General features: G+C 38.6%; 1 protein-coding gene across 2 annotated transcripts in view; it reads left to right on the forward strand.

Moving 5' to 3' along the window:
* The window catches only part of LOC145996124 (coiled-coil domain-containing protein AGAP005037), a 1,065,133-nt gene that overhangs the window by 87,123 nt on the left and 959,811 nt on the right, over window positions 1–18,199 (forward strand). The window contains exon 1 of one of the 2 annotated variants that reach the window (XM_083132407.1): window positions 16,507–16,628. The exons of the other annotated variant lie outside the window; for it this stretch is intronic. Within the exon in view, the coding sequence (XP_082988533.1) occupies window positions 16,595–16,628 (34 nt within the window). The 5' untranslated portion in view covers window positions 16,507–16,594. Of the gene's footprint in view, window positions 1–16,506; window positions 16,629–18,199 lie in introns of those variants that run through there. 2 annotated transcript variants of the gene reach the window in all.

Here is an 18,199-nt window from a genome sequence, read left to right on the forward strand (position 1 = left end):
ACAAGTGCTGTTAGAGTGCTCGATTGATCTGTCCGTCTGTCTGTAAATGGGAATCAAGAGTTGACAACAGTGAGCAGTTTTGTGACCTTATCAATAACCAATAAAAGCTCCTGGGATGTATACTTTGTGGGCGAAATGAAGTTAAACTAATACTATTAATAAAACAGTTGCATGGGAATTTATAATAAATAATAATATAAATTATCCTCATTAGCAGCTCATTAAAAATATATTATCAATAAACCGAGAGATATTCCAATGTACTGATCAGCACTCATGGAGATATTCGCAGTTAGGTAGCAAATGAAACTACGTACGTACGTACATCATTTTCCCATTTCAGAGCACAATATTTATTTATTTATTTATTTGTTTGCTTCCTACAGAGAGAATCTCCATTTACAGGAAAGCTTACATAAATTCAAATAATAAACATATAAAAGTGTAGATTACATATAAACACATACACACACAAACGCATTTATACACACAAGATAATAAGTGAAGTACTACAGGACATATATCCAACCATATACACATATATTCATAGTTCAAAACATAGCCTTTATATAGTATTAAACGGCAAAAAATAATTTAAAAAAATGAAAATAGCATAGAAGGTAAAATACTTTCAGAATAAAGGAAAATAATGCACAGTACAGTAGAAATAGAAAATAATGCACAGTAGAATGGATTCACATATAGTCTTTTTCAAAAATTGGTTTTAATGTTTTTATATATAAGGAAAGTGGTAGACTGAAATCCAGATTTTCATGCTTTGTAGAAATATTATTATATGCAGAACAAAGTCTGAATATAGGTGATGATTTGTATTTTTCTGTTCTCGGGATATCACAGAGGAAAAGGTGTTGCATCCGAAGATTAGATTTTCTAGTATTAAATTTAAACTGATGAAGAAAGTTACTATTATCCAGAATTCCATTTACTGTTTTGTAAAGAAATATTTGTTGTGCTAATTCTCTCCTACTACTGAGGCTTACATAACAAAACTCTTTCAATAAATACTTATAAGATAATTTCATCTGGTAAGCAGATACTTGGTTCTTCTTGTAGTATAAGTACCGTAGAAATCTTTTTTGAATTTGCTCTATTCTATTTTTATGAGATATATACCCAGGAGACCATACAACCGACGCATATTCGAGTTTACTTCTTATCATACTGTTATACAATAGCATAATAACATTTAAATTATTTAGGCTCTTTGAGCTTCTTATGAGAAATCCTAGTCGTCTATATGCATCCTTAACAATATTCGAAATATGTTCCTCAAAGGATAAATTACAATCAACAACAACACCAAGATCTTTGACAGAGTACACTTTTTCCAGCTTTTCATTATTAATTCTGTATGAATACTCATATGGGTGTTTATTCATCGAAAATACCATATAGCTACATTTTTTAATATTAAACCTTAGATCGTTATCCATACTCCAGTCATAGAGTACATTTATATCATTCTGAAGATCTAACATATCTTGAGTACAATTAATTTCTTTATACAGTTTAACATCGTCTGCGTACATGAGAAGTTTGGAGTGCTGACGTTTATGTGGCAAATCGTTTATAAATATAATAAACAGAAGTGGACCAAGGTTCGAACCTTGGGGGACTCCAGAATTTACAATATATTGATGCGAATCTGACTGTTTGTAAGCCACATATTGTTTCCTATTGTGAAGATACGAAATAATAAGAGATAACATGTCACTCGTAAAACCAAAGTTTGCAAGTTTACATAGTAATACATCGTGATTTAATTTATCAAAAGCTTTGGAGAAATCCATGTAAATAGTGTGAACACTTGACCGATTATGAATTGCATTATAAAGATCTTGAATGAAATTTACTAAATTTGTGACAGTGGATCTATGAGGAAAGAATCCATGTTGGTTATTATTTATGTAACTTTTTACATGATTAAAAATTCTAGTATATAAAATTTGTTCTAGTACTTTAATTGGAGCACTGAGGATTGCAACTGGTCTATAATTTTCCATGTTACTACTATCTCCAGATTTCAAAATTGGGCACACGCGTGTTAATTTCCACATATTTGGAAAGGTATGTAATTCCAATATTAAATTAAATATCACCAGTAAAGGTTTTTTCAAGACCTCGGCACATCCCTTTAATACGTAAGGCGGTATGCCATCTGGACCTGCTGCTTTTTTAGGTTTCAATTTCTTGATAGCATTATTAAACTCGCATTCAGTAATTCTTTCAATACATAATGAATGTGGAACTCTTAGCTCATCATTTCCTGATACTCTATATGAACTAGGGGAATCCGCATAAACAGATTTAAAGTAGTGTGCAAAGGTATCTGCAATATCCTGACTAGTATCGAAAACTTTCCCATTGAAAACCATAGCACTATTACTGTGTCTATTTTTATCCTTTTTGTTTCGAACAAATTTCCAAAAAGAGCGTGAATCATGTTTGATATTCTCCTCCATCTCCTTAGTGTAATTAAAATAAGCTTTATTTATCAACGATTTTGACTTTTTCCTGGTTTCCTCATACAATAATTTACTGTCCTCTGCATGTTTCATACGTTTTCTGTGATACTCTTTTAACTTCAATATCTCCACAATTTCTTTCGTAAACCAACAAGGGTATTTATTATTTACATAAGCTTTCTTTTTTGGAATTGATGCTTCGAATACCGTATTTACTACATCATAAAATTGGTTTACTGCTTCCTCTACGTTTCTGAGACTACTCAAGAAGGTCCAGTCAGTGTTCCGAAATAACTCATAGATTTTCAGAAAGTTTGCTTTTCGAAAATTGTACACTAAAGTTTTATTATTTTTTAAAGTATTTGTTGGTTTTCTTATGCTCATATTAATTATTAAAGCAGGGTGATGCTTGTCCTCTTTAACAAGAGGTGCAACTTCTCTACAAACTGAAATGTTATTTTTGATGTTAGTTAAAATCAAGTCCAGTGTTCTATTATTACTATTTTTAATATTATTAATAGATTGTAAGTTAAGAAGACTTAAAAAGTCATCCAATACTCTATAACAACTTCCTCCATTTTGTAACCTATAATTTGAATCTACAATTAAAGGAAGGTTGAAGTCACCAACAATAATAAGATTATTGTTTTGAATTTCTTCATGGTCCTCAAATAAGCTATAAAATGCTGCATATTTGTCTACCTTAGAACCAGGTGTAAAGTAGACAACAACAATAATATATATTATATTACATATGGTTACTTTTACACAACATAAATCAAGGTTGTCATCTAACTTTATGTGCTTAGAAACAATACCTTCCCTAACTGCAATGGCAACTCCTCCTCCCCTATTATTAACCGGTTTATCATGCCGATAAACTTTATATTTCCCATTAAACAGTTCACCATCATGTATACCTTGATGTAACCATGTTTCTGTAATGAGTATAATGTCGTATCTATTTGAGATAACATTTACATAGAATTCTTGGGTTTTTGTACACAAGCCTCTTACATTTTGATAGTAAATTATCATCTCATTTGAAGTAGCCATTTATAATATTATAGGTTATTTACATCTTCAATCGTCTTTAGTACATGTACAGTCTGAGAAAAAAATACCTGGGCCACGGGACGTAGAATTTCGTAACGTCTTAAAGCCTGTTGTTTATGCAACCCAAATAACAAAATATTCGCTTAAGTTTGCCTGGTGATTCTGACTTCTCGGGAAGGATTGAGCTTTGATAGCATGAGTCACATGACTCGTGCCCCAGCCACAACAAACAGCTGGGTGCTACGATGCCTCCAGAAGAAAATTTCAGGAACTGGTTTCTTGACAAGAGCTACTCGTAAGGAAATACTATTCTATCAAGTGATATTAGAGTCATTGTCAAGAAGGTTCGCTGAAATGATGGTTCTCATCACAGACCACATGCCACACGTTAATTGTTTAAGTCTAGTTCATGCACTGGACCCACAGATTAAAATGGGATTCGAACCAAAGCCTCTCTACTTGGTATTGAATTCGGAAGCCTTTCATTACATGGCGAAGACGTTACTACTACGACATCAGAGAGGCAATGGAACCCCTTGAGAAAGAGATAAGCGAAAATTGCTACCTGACAAACCATATTTGCCCGTAAATTTTAAATATAAGACAATATTTTGTACTGACAGTTTCGAACCGTGGGAGAGGCATATATTTTTTTGTACCATCGTCCATTTCACGAGTTTATAATTCTTCCTCACCGACACGAGTAACGCGAGTGGTAGAAGAAAAGCGAAGTAAAATAACTGAAACAGAAATAAAAGGAAAAAGCGAAATAAATTTTATTCATAATATTCTGCAGTCACTTGAGTTGTATTCACGGGATGCTATCTTTAAAGAAAGCCGTGGTCTCTTCCTTGTCTCTTTCGCTTTCTTTGTGCTCTTGCTTCCCCCGTCACGATTGGTCTAAAACTAATTAATGCGACGTTAATTAAACAATCCAAACAACGAAACAATGCACAATCAACTGCACAAGACAACATTCCAAATGTTTTCGAATCGGAAAACAATTGAGATGCTGTAAAATGACTTAAGATGCAGTAATAAAGTGGGAATTCGGTACCGTATAGAATTAAATCGGTAGAGATGTTCGATTTGATTGGATGTTTGTTATTTAGATTTGCTATTCTTTCACTTTTGGCAAATAGCGACGATGAAGATGAGTGATGCTATGATGAAATTGATGAAGGGACACTTACCAAGGACACCCACGCCCAAGTCGAGATTCTAACCAGGGACCCATGGCATCGTAGCGCGCTGTGCTAACCACTCCTCCATGGAGTGGACATTATAGCATATTTTGTGTGCTCAATTGGATCAATCAATGGAATGAATAGGCATATTATATGATTAATAAATTCATATCATAATACCACGTCATATTATTCGGCACGAAGTAACATCAGAGACATTCAATCTTGCATTTTTGCCTTTCAACTAATTCTTTGAATTCAGGTTAATCACAACAATAAGATAAATTATGAAGAAAATGATAGTGAATGTGGGATATTGACAGTTATTACGAATTTCCTGAGAGAAACAACATTAAGCAGGCTCGGTGGTCAAGCTCATTAAGTGATTGACATTCGATATCGTCGCCAAAGTTCCCGGTTTTGAGTACCGTCCTTGTCGGGGGTGTTTGACTATTTCGTCATCAATTTCGTGTAATGGTCACTCGTCCTTATCGTCGCGATCATCGAACAGGGAATAAAAATTATAAAAATAAATACGATGGAAGAGTACTTATTTCATCTCTCACGAAATCTCCTACAAAACCGGAATATATAAAATACATGTATATTCATTCACATACATTTTCGATTTCTATATTTAACTAGTCGAGACCGAGAACGGGAGAGCAATTTTCAATTCGACAAACCGAGAGGCGGAGAAACTGTCAAGTCTCGTTTCTTCTTGGCACCTCCGTAATCGAGTTGTTCTGTTTGTCATTGGCTTTGTATTGGCAATTATTGTCATTATTCTTCCCCTGCAGGTAAACCATAACGATGAATTATGATGAAATGAAGCAGATAAAAGGGCAAGAACAAGAAAGTCATGCCTGTTCGGGACTCCAACCCAGAACCTTATGTAACGAGATTTGAAATTCTGGAGAAGGCGTCCGTGTTTCGCTTGGTTTTCTCTTTCCTCTACTTCTCTTATATTATCATACATGTATAATAAAAATGGATCTCATACGATATGTTGCGATTCATAATTGTGCTGGTTAGATGCTACAGATGTGAACTCCAACCTGCAATATATTATTCCCTTTTGTTTCGTATCTGGTTGAACATGAAATTTTCTTACACTGTGACAATTTCTTTCTTAGTTTTGGTTTGGTGCACAGATATGCTAATCTGGACTCGACCTTCAGTTTAAAGTGGGATACTAACCACTATGTGCATCCATCGTGTATCAAACCCGGGATCCACTGATTACAAGGCGACGACGTTATCACTACTCCATCGAGGAGGCCCCATGACAAAATGTTATTCACTCGATCTCTACCATAATTTATTTCAGCATTTACATTTTCGTTTTCTTCTTCTTTTTTCCTTTTGTTAACTACTCTTATACAACTCTTTTTGCGTCTTCGAATTTCTTCTTGTTTCAGGAAAAAATAATACATGCAGGCTCTATAAAAATCCCCCGTTCAAATAGATAAAACGTTCACTCTCGAGAACTAATTTACATGTTTATCACTAACGTAACCATTAGGAAACTATTGAAATGTTAACTGATATAACTGCAGATGAAACAATACTTACAGCCACTAACGAAATATCTATTCTTGTGTAGCCTCACAGACAACAAGTATCTGGTGAGTCATTCACTCTTGCTGACTACGGGCGAAGGTCACTGAACTAAAGGGTGGTGGCAAGCAAGCAGGCTTGTGCTCTACCAAAGACGAGGTCACGTGTTCCAGTTATCAATGGCGTACGAAATAAGGAGGAACACAGCTATCTGACGTATGTTTTGGTCCCGTCATTGCACGTAGACAGTGGCGTATGCTGGTTCTAACGAGTGGGTAATCTCCGACCTTTTGATCCTCAAACTCCAAAAGTTTCCGTGCAATTTATGTCACGCTCCATATTGGATTTAGGAATATTGTGTCGGAATGTTTGTCTTATTGCTACGATCACAATCAATTAATTCTCGTTATTGCAGTTTACTATACGCGTAGAATTTCAAATAATAAAACAAGACAGTATTATAAAGCTATAAAAAAACAGCCTGTGAAATATAAAAATGGAAGACGTGCACTAGTGAAATAAAAACCCGCAATATTAATTTAAGTGCAAAATTCAACTTACTCCAGGACCCGATTACTTGTGCTGTACTACATCCAAAGCACGCTGTTTGTCCAGTTGCACGTCAATACGTGTCTGGGCGAAAGATTGCAGCTTAACAAAGGAAGTTATGTGACTTTTGGATTTTTCATGTTTGGCACAAGTGTTGCAAAGATTACAGTCACGCGTCCATACATTCTTTTCAGCCCCGAAAAGTAAGCACGGCGAACAAAAATGCAAAGCTTATTAACACTTATACTTCCTGTCAACCATGGTGTTTTGTCATAATTTGCTTGCGAAAATGCCTCACATATTCCCGATTTTGTCTTTGTGTGTAGAAATAAGTTCAAGCGATGACACTGGCCTACCTGTATTAACAATTTGCAACTTCTCCTGAAAAGATCTTGTTCCAAAAGGTTTCACCAGCAAATCTTGTATCACATCCATTACCCTTTAACACAGCACTATCACGACAAACACTAACACCTAAATAAATAATAAACACGAAGCACAGCACGAAGCCAACGACTACACGCATTCAGTTTCACGCGCCAAACTTCTGTTGTTGTGTTCCTGGCTCAGAATGAAATTCCCTATGAATAATAAAAAAAATCCCTTTCCGAGCTCGAATTGACAGGTTTTTAAAAGTTCGAATCATTGCAGGTCAGAGTCAGAATTTTATTTCGGGATGGGGATCATCCCTTATTATCAGCCGCCACATAAATTTGAAACAGTGGGGTTAGAAGTCCTGAAGATGAATCTCAGATTATTAGAACGTATTAAGCAAAGTGTTTAATCCTGCTAATGAAGTAAAATGAATTACCACTATACACTTTTTAAATTAGATATTTGTAGGATTTCGGGGAGGGGGGTTTCCCTTTAAAAAAATATTCAGTTCCGTGAGATAAGTATTCTCGCTGCTTTTGAAGATTAGAGAGGAGAAACAATCACTATTTTTGTAAATACAAGGATGGGGGGAGTCAGCAAATAGGTGCTTTAATTGCTTAAGCCTTGAATTTTAATTCAGTTTGCTTCATCTTCAATATTTAAGCTTTTCCCTTTTGATAAATTTATGTTCAAGTAACAGAAATCAGCAAGACAGAAGCAAATGTAAAGTGAAAATTAGCGTAGAATTGGTTTGCCCATGTTATTCAGTTTTCCTGTTCTTCGCACTATACCGGGTATGTTTTCCCTAGTTGAGCGGAGGGAACGGTAAAGGCTCTCAAGGTTGAGAGTGCGACCGGTGGACTCTCACAAGAAGGAGCTTACCCTGGGCACGGAATCACCGCGCCTGAAAAGCAGTGTTTCCTCCCCCTCTTTCCTTTCTCCTCCCTCCTCGCCAAGGGTTGTAAGGAAAGCGGGAGGAATGACGTCAGGGTGAGATTCCCTGAAGTCATTCCACCGGCTGGAGAAAGGTTCCCGGACATTCGGTGGCAAACGATTGGAAGTATTCGCGCGCTGGAAGCAAGGAAATGTATGCATCGAAATTGGTTTGGAAGAATATTGCGAGGAAATGTATATATATATATATATATATATATATATATTAAAAAAAAGAAATACAGCCGGGTCATCTGCGATTACCTAGATGACCCAGAGTATACGCCGCTGCACGTAGAACACTTTATCGTAGTGGCCTTGAAGTTCCCTCAGGGCACTCCTACGTAAAGGCTTCTGAGCTAGAAGGATATCTTCCCCATTGAGTGGAGGAAAAGTGGGTGCGTATAGAGGTCCCTCAACTTTCGTATTCTGTTTCATTTCAGAACCCGTGCTGTATCGTCGACTTAATCCAATCTATCCGATGTAGGTTTTAGGTTCTGTTTCTGTTCGGTTATTTCATGTTGTCTTCCTGCTTATGTTATTCGCGACGAAGGCTCTGGATTCGATAATCTGGACAATAACGGGATTGTGTTGGTTGCTTGATTTGGTGTCTTAAGTTCACTTTATGTCCTGTTAGGCTAATCGTGAATGGACCTACAGTTTAAAGGGGGATCCGAACCACTATGTTCCTCCACCGAGTATCGAACCCGGGATCCCTTAATTACAAGGCGCCCACGATCCCACTCCGCCATCGGGGATTGTGTTCGCAACGAATGAATCAAATTTGAGTGATATGATATGCAACCATTGGAAGACTATTGAAAGAAAAGCTACGGGAACCTGCCAGTTTTTCTACTGCAGACAGGAAACCATAAACATGCAAGAGAAGCTTATATTCTATGAAACCTGACGCTATGTGCTCGAATACTGGCTATATATAATCCATAGAGGCATAGCAACGTTAAACAACCTCTTATATGATACATATAGGTTTAAAAAGGTCGAAATACAAAGATTGTGTGCGCCTCACTGATCGCGTAGTGGTAAGGCCTTGTAATCAAGGGGTCTCGGGTACGATACCAGGTGATCGCACATAGTGGTTCGGATCCCACTTTAAACTGTATGCATTTCAGATTAGTCTATCTGTGCCGGTGACTCAGTCGGTAACGCGTCTGACTACCATGCTATAGGCCCCGGGTTCGATCCCCGGCCGGTTCAAGCCCGGGAACTTTTCTAACGTTGGAAGCGGCCCCGGCGCCCACCCAGCGTCGAATGACATGGATACCTGGGGGAAACCCTGGGGGTAAAGGCGGTCAGGGGCGTGATGCTGATCACATCACCCCCCACTCACGAACGAATCAAGAAAGTATGGGGCGGCGTGATGCTGATCACATCACCCCCACTCACGAACGAATCAAGAAAGTGTGGGGCGTTACCCCCACACCCCCTATACGCCTTCATGGCGTAGCGCTAAGCACAGGTGAGAACTTTACCTTTTTTTTTTTTGCATAAAGTGGACTTACAACAAAATTTAAAATTGCGATAAAGATTATGATAAGGTATTAAAGAATTGGGTCTAACACATTTTTTTATTGTTTACCAATGACCTTGTTAACGGTGGAAGCGGTCCCGGCGTCTACCCAGCGTCGAATAACATGGGTACCTGGGGGAAACCCTGGGGGGTAAAGGCGGCAGGGGCGTTAACTAATATTCTTAATTTCAGTTTCAAGATGAAATCGGCTACGAAATAAAAGGAGTGGGTTCATATTTCTGTTACGAAATTCCACTTTTGTAGTAGACCTGTGCCACACTAAGATGTGACATAATAAACAAATCTGAGACACTTTCAAAGTATTAAATTGCTATCTACGTATTTGGGAACAATCTTTCAATATAATACTTTTTTTGGACGCGTCAAATCATAGTATTTAATTCCTGTTTTAGCAGCTTTAAGAAACCTGATTTTTTGGGGGGGTTACAAATGCCCTTTCTGCTCCCGTCAAGTTACGCCTATGAAAAAACAGGAATTCAAAGTAAAAGACTGTCCCGACTAAATCGGGAGACACGTCTGATAGATTTACAATTGGGAAAATCATAATTAAGCGTGTAGTTGAAAACAACCTATTTTCATATATTGCATGCAGCTCTACTTTTTCTGCAATGTGGATCAAGAACTGGGGACGTGGAGAAGCACAACACTCCACGTAACCAATAGTCACGTGACCCTCTTTGCTTTCCTGTCATGTTGACCTTCGCGTGGAACACATTTCTCGGTGTTAAGACAGGCAAAATCACCCGATCATCGAAGGGTGCAATATGTGTTGCCTACCCTCCTGCATTACTTGCTCCTATTAAAACCTTATGGGGAAGAACTTTTTTCCATGACTGTACATCCCTATCGTCCTCTTTTTTCCTTAATCTTATATTCCCTGAACTATCTACCCACAAATAGGCATAATTTCTTTCATGCTTAATTTTTCTGGCTTTCCCATACACAATCTTTCGATACGGTGTAAGGCTTTGATTAATATAGATAATTTCATTACTCGTGTATCCTAAATGAGTACAATTCAAGTTTCTTTTTACCTTGCGTTTTACCAAAAAGTTTTCCTTATCAGTACGCCTAACAAATTTTACAATTATTCCACCTGATTTTTGATGAGGGAGTTTTTTCAATCTGTGACAAACATCAATCATATTGTAATCTACATTTACATCCAAGGCCACTCCCACATTTTTTACAACATCATGAGTATTTTCATTGGGGGTTTCGGGTACACCATATATTTCCAACGTGTTGCGCCTTCCATATTGTTCTAGGTCATCTAATTGTAACTGCGTATCTGCTAGTTGTTTTTTTAACAGCAGATTTTCTTCCTTCAATTGTTCAACCTTCCCGACACAAGCGGCAATACTTTCCGATTGTTTTTTGATTAATTCTACATTTTCGTCTAATTTCTGATGGGCTAAGTCTAAGGATTTTCCTAACTCACGTTCGATTTCCTCGTTACTCTTCCTTATCTCTGCAACTTCTTTCTTCAACCCAAGCAACAGTTTGTAAACATCCATGAGGGTCGGGACTACAGATTCAGATTCCGAGGTGTCTGAAAGTGTTTCAGTGTGTAAACTGTGTCGTCTCGTTTTCTGGCAACTTGTACATCGCCAGAGTTGATTTGAAGATTTCATAAATTCCACGTCCGCTTCCTTTAATTGAACACATTTTACGTGATGCCAAGTAAAACAATCGTTGCACTGTATTTTGGAGGCTATGTCTTGTCGAGGAACAGGTTTTGAACACTCTACACACACACTCATTTTCGTTTATCGATTCTGTGCTCCAAGAACGCTGTATAAAAGAGTTTACGTTCCACTATAGCTTCCAGCCTTGTTGTTTGTTTACATTATGTTGCGGTGCAAATATATACGATTAATTACATTATATAGTACATATTTCTTAGTTTTTGCAGAATATACAATGTTCAGTACTTACTGCGTAACCGCAACCACATATTTCTGTATCATACCTTACGCTTATGCAACCCGGCAATCTCTGAGGTTGGGTGTGTTGCATACGTTTAAGGATGAGTACACAATTCTCAATCAAGATTCGTTCTTCGGATTGTTTTCATTGTATTGAGACAGGAATAAGTAAAAAGGGGCGATAATTGCGATGAAGAATAAATGTGCAAGTAAGCATGAGAAATGAATAAGCCATTGTGAAGAATATATTCAGAGGAAGAATAGGAGAGAAAGGAGGAATATGGAAGGAAGGAATAAAGAATTACAATAAGAGTAAAAGGAATCAACAAAGAATTGGAATAAGAAAAGTAAACAATAAAGAATTGGAATAAGAGCGAAAGGAAACAACAAAGAATTGGAATAAGAGCGAAAGGAAACAACAAAGAATTGGAATAGGAGCGAAAGGAAACAACAAAGAATTGGAATAGGACCGAAAGGAAACAACAAAGAATTACAATAGGAACGAAAGGAAACAATAAACAATTACAATAAGAGCGAAAGGAAACAACAAATAATTACAATAAGAGCGAAAGGAAACAATAAACAATTACAATAAGAGCGAAAGAAAACAAAGAATTAGAAAATAAGAGAAAGGAAACAATAAAGAATTAGAATAAGAACGAATGGATACAACAAAGAGAATAAGAGTAAATAGAAACAACTCTGAGGTAGTACAGGAGCAAAAGGTAACAACAAAGTGGTAGAATAGGAGAGAGAGAAAACAACGAGGAGGTAGAATAAGGACGACAGGAAACAGTGAAGGTGGAGAATAAAAGCGATAGGAAACAAGAGAAGGATGGAATAAGTACGAAGGGAAACAACAAAGATTTAGAATAAGAACGAAAGCAAGCAAAAAGGAACTAGAATAAGGGCGAAATATAACAACGGAGAGGACCGAAAGGAAACAGCAAAGAAGTACAACACCAAGGAGAAGAAACTAGAACGATAGACAATGCTCCGAAATGAGCATGAACGTTGTGGTGTTGGAATGTCTTCCGTATTTGGCAAATGTCAAGTTTGAACGTAATAAGAGAGATAATCACTGAATCAGTCACTTCTGAAGTGAAAATCAGAGATGTATTGTATCCAGCTGGTCCAGAGTTTTTATTTACAATAATATTTTACTAAAAAATCACAAGACTTGTTCCGTAACCGTTGTAGCTGATGAGTTAGGGATGCGGAAAACCAAAAAGTCTTCTCTTTATGATCCTCTTTGAACCACTCTCTGAAAGTATCACAGAAAGCGTCAACAGACAGAGAAGCGGCACAGCCAGAGCTTCTTCGCATTATAATCTGTAAACGCCTTCAAGGCTTCACAAAGGGCCTTGTAGTTGTATGAAAATTGGGCTAAAGTCTTCAGTGATATGTAAGCATTGCGAAGATTAACGTATTGAAAACCTGACACTGTTGTATACTCTGTCCGGACAATGTCTGGAGCAAGGCCGCGCAATTCTGTTCCGTCTCACGCGTTCATTTGTCGAGTATTCTCGAGTTACTACATGTACAAGAGACCTGTATTCATTCACTCTCTCCGGGGGATTTCCGGGACAGAATGTGGAAGAGGAAGGGAGCTTTCAGACGTGTCTCTTGGATGCTAATCTTAAGAAATAAATGCAAGTTTTCGATTTGAAACTACACGACAAGCTGCACGTGTCGCTCCAATTGGACCGTGTTCTCAATAGCATGCATCTTTAGCACTTTGTTAATCGCGCATACACGGTGAATGTTTTTCTTTTATACTAATGGGGACCGTGTCATCACTTCGGTTTGAAATCCTCGTGTAGATTGTGGCCTGTAGCTTTCGCTTCGATCTGAAAGCTCAGTACAACTATGGTGATCTTCTTCATATGTACTTACAATAATTCTTGCTGGTGGAAGACAAGGGATGGTTTAGTTTCTAACAGTAGCAGATATACAGACATTATGTTCATTTGTTTTATATTAAATTATGCAGAATTATTGTTTAATTAACATGCATTATTATCACTTGAAGATAATATCTTGAAAATATTTGGACCTAAAAGGGATGAGGAGACAGGTGAGTGGAGAAGGTTACATAATTTAGAACTACATAATTTGTATTCATGTACAGATATTATTAGAATAATTAAATCAAGAAGACTTAGGTGGGCAGGCCATGTGGTACGAATGGGAGAGGAAAGAGGAGTTTACAGGATTCTTGTTGGGAAACCTGATGGTAAGAGACCTGTAGGAAGGCCAAGACGAAGATGGAGGGACAACGTTGAGATGGACCTAAAGGAAATCGGCAGAGATGGAAAAGAGTATATAGATCTTGCTCAAGATAGGGACAGATGGAAGGCCTGTGTTGCTGCAGCCATGAACCTTCGGGTTTAAGAAGGCTAGAGAGTTAGTTAGTTAGATTCATTATCAAGAAAAGTTGTTTGAAGATTTATAATAAAAAAAGTAAAAAAGAAGAGATAAAGTAAAGTGCTCCCTTGTGCTTTTCACCACGTCGAAGGCGTATAGGTGGTGTGGAGATAGGGCTCAACACTTTATTGAGCACGGGCGAAGCTGAGGGTCATGTGATCAGCACCATGTCTCTGTTCCTTTACACCCCAAGTACCCACTTTCTACGACGCTGGATGGGCGCCGAAAGTGCTTAAACAGGTGGGAAAAATCTCCGTTCTCCCCTGCCGGGAACGAAACCGGGTCTCCCGGATGATAGTCAGATACCCAATTTTTTTTTAACAATACCCTGCGCGGTAGTATTCCCCGTCATTTACCATTTTCTCAACTTTCACACATATCACTGTTTACTAATATTCTCGGTTTTTTCCATTACGGACATACACAAACATCCAGCCGGGATTCGAACCCGGGATCCCTGGCATTGCAGCACGCTGTGCTAACCACTCCGCCACGAATGTCGACAGGACTGAGCTTCCGCGGCTCATACATTTAGATTAGGTATTTAATAAGAAATAAGCCCTCAAGTTACCTTGCAAAAAAGTTTCCTTATCTTTCGCTCTTGCAAAATGGAGTGGAAAAAATGAAGTGAAATTTCTCGCTCTAACGTCCTAACGGTGCTTCCTAGAAGAAAAACGCACAGAATTTTTTTTTGTAGAGAATTGTATGTAGATTATTTTCTGTCATAACCTCGTTTGCTGTAAAGTGCTTTCCAAGCGAGATATTTGCACGAAACTGATCTTGGGCGCCATTTTCCAAAGATGGCGGCCAAATCCGGGTTGGTACAGGGGTGCAAAATTTATGTCATTAAGAGCCCTTCTAGGAAGATAATAAAATTTGTTCAAGCTTTCCCAGATTTTTTCCTTATTGGACAACAAAATCATCCCTTGTTGACTGGCCTATATGCCAAACGGCCAAGTGCGCTTGCTGTGAGTAAAACACTGCCTTTCATTATTTTTGAATTATGGAGGTGCATTATTTTCGTGCAACACGAAACTCCCTACCTCATTACTCTTATCCAGCTCGTAACGATATATTTAAAGCTCTCCACGTTTCCGCTATGCCTGCATTACTACCCGTAGCCTCCAGATGGCGTAGTGATAATGTCGCTTCGTAATAGAGGGGTCCAGTGTTCGATACTCGGTGGAGGCACATAGTGGTTCGGATCCTACTAAACTGTTGGTCCAGTCCCGATTAGCCTATCAGCGCATAAAGTGGACTTGGCTTTCGTGTAGCCAAATGGTCAGAGCTCTTGCCTTAGGTGCTAGTGGTACCGGGTTCGATTCCCGACGGAGCCTCCAAAATTTCGGTGTTGGCCCAGTATCGTCAGGACAGTTGAGAAGCTACTTAAAAAAAAAGGACCGGCCTCGAAAGACAGAAAACAGCGGCGAATGGACTCAACGCTCTGCCCACGCGTCGCTGGAAAAAAAAAAGTGTCTTGGCTGGCAGGACCTGACGTTTAGGGGGCTGTTTAGCCGTGCAGTTCCCCCCCCCCCCCCCACGTTCTCACATAAATTTTGTGTAACAGGTTCAGACCATCTGCATATGATACTTTCAGTTTTTCCTACGCAATGCGTTTTCATAGGCAGGTGCGTCGTTCCCGCTTCGCGTATCCCCTGGACTTACTTCCGTACCGTTTGCTCCAACTCATGCATGTTTAATGCCCTCTGTGTAGTGAGAGACTTGCGTACGGTTGCGTAATGTTACGTGGTTATCGATCGCGTGAGGTGTATTCTTTTTTTGTCATGCGTAACGCAGCACGGGTCGATTCTAATGCAGTAACTGATGGGTTTTCTGAACTTTTCTTCTCTTTTCCTTCACTTCTCTCTCGGTTTTTAATGTTGTTAAGTAAAAAAAAAGGGGGAGGATGTAGCGGTAAAACCCTTTCCTGTGGAGGTGAAATTTGACAACGTCGCAGGGTGCTTTTCAAGAGAACGGTAAAGGGGGATTTTGGAGCACGCGCGTCCAAACACGCTGGGCTTGGCGTAGGACCTGAACGCCGCACTCCCTGGCGGCAGTTTGTCGAACTATATCCCAGCGTCCGGGAAAGGCGGTATCAGTGTTGTGTTGCCCTGGCGGGTATCGTACGGGAACCCCTTCTTCCCGCAAAGCGCATCAGGTCTTTCCCGACCCGCTATTGGGCACAATCGTAAACGGGTCCGAACCAACCTCTCACAGGTCCGCGCTTTACGGGTTGCTTTTTTTTTGTGCAGTGGTGCGTTGCGTTACGGGAAAATAAATACGTGTACGAAACCGCATTGTTTTTATTCAGAACTTTTTTTAAAAAAAAGTTATTACAGGTGCTCCAACAATCAAAAGTAATTGTTAACATCGTCTTCCTCTCACCTGAATTTTTGTGAATTGTTGTTAACGTGTGTCAAGAAATTGTGAAACTTTTTTTTGTTTTGGCCTTGAGTACGGTTACATAATTCAATATTCTGTGAAGTAGGAAATTGTCTGTTGTAATTTCATTTGTTTGGTGAAATTATTGTGTGTGGAAACATGTTCGTGTGGCGACAGTGTGTTTCTTTAGAAGGTAAGATAACTTATAGTTTAATGATCTCTAGGTAAGACTAGATAGTGTCTGTTTGAGGAGTATAAATTCGTTCTAGAAGCCTGGTGAATGTAAATAACAATATACGTAGCTTAAAATGAGCTTTACTACCGACATCTATGAACAATAAGCACATGCAAGCTACACAAATATATGCGGGATGATACATAATTTGTCGCCACGCTGGCTGTATTGTTATTTTGTTGACTCATGGTCTCATAACCGAAGCTCGCGGGTTCGAATCCCGGCTTAGCGTAAAATAAAAATACCGTATACGTACATTTCTTTTTTTTTTTGCTGGTACGCCGTACCGGCATCTTTTTTGTAGGTGATCATTTGTGAACATTCCACAATATTTTGAGTTGTTCTTATCATGAACACAATGAAGAAACCAACGTGAAGAGTACCGGCAGCTTTCTTCCCGGAAGAAAGCACTGTGGGTTTACGATGCCTGTATTTTCCGTCGCTTTCTTGCCGTTTAGCCTAATCGCGGCGATGAAGTGGCTAATGATGATTATATTAAATTTATTGATATGGATAATTTTATTTCGCTTTTCCGCCACTTTTGCTAATCGCGAAGATGGGAATGAATGGTGATGAGATGGATGAAGGGACAGTCACACACATATAAGGACCACGAGTCCCACAAAGGATTATACTGACTGCGAGTCCAGACGCATGAGCCTCGCTAGCCTGCAGACTTCAGTCCAGGGTGAACTACATGGAAGGGAGGTTGAGTGAAATATGTTAGCTAAGCGGAATTGTAGGTTAGGATGGGAGAGGGAGGGAGAGAGATTGGGGGGAGAGGGGGAGAGAGAGGAAAAGAATGAAAGGAGAATGGAGGAAGGAGATAAAGGAATGAAAGGAAAAAGGAGGAAGAAGAGGACTGTTAATTTTCAAGATAGGGTTAGGTACTTACATTACTCACAAACTTACATAAGATATATTCGTATATGTTTAGTGTAAAATGTTAATACAAGTTAATTTTTAGCATAACAATTATTATTTTTGGCAATGAATTTGTTTCAGAAATTCTCATTGAAAAGCCGAAGATACTTGTTGTCGTTTTCAAGATTCTTGGGCTTATGCGATCTTGATGAATGCGCACCATCTCTCTCTCTCTCTCTGTGCAATCTCTATCCATCTTTGTCCTGTCCTCTCTCTGCACTGTGTTTCTCCAGGTATTTCCATGCTTTCCTCTTTGACTCTACCTTGTGGCTTCCAATCTTTTGGTTTTCTTGTCTCAGTGTATCCATTTCCTGTATCTGAAACCTTCTGATCATCTTTTTGATTTGTTTTTCTCCATATCTCCTCGCTAGTCATTCATTCTGTTAATCTAATTCGTAACATTAACCTTAATAGCTTATTTATGTACCTACACGTTTTTAATCACTTGCCTGGAATTTTATCTGGGTCATAGCGTGGGTCATAGAATAGTCATTCCTGGTATTGTCCTAAGCAAACATCCTGGAATAAACAACGCATGAAAAAGTAAGCGAAACTTAATGTATAGATCCACCAAGTTTTCTGAAACCTCGGACTACTGGCTTCCT

Source organism: Lepisma saccharinum, chromosome 12 (assembly GCF_977018435.1).
Source record: "Lepisma saccharinum chromosome 12, izLepSacc3.1, whole genome shotgun sequence".
NCBI lineage: Eukaryota > Metazoa > Arthropoda > Insecta > Zygentoma > Lepismatidae > Lepisma > Lepisma saccharinum.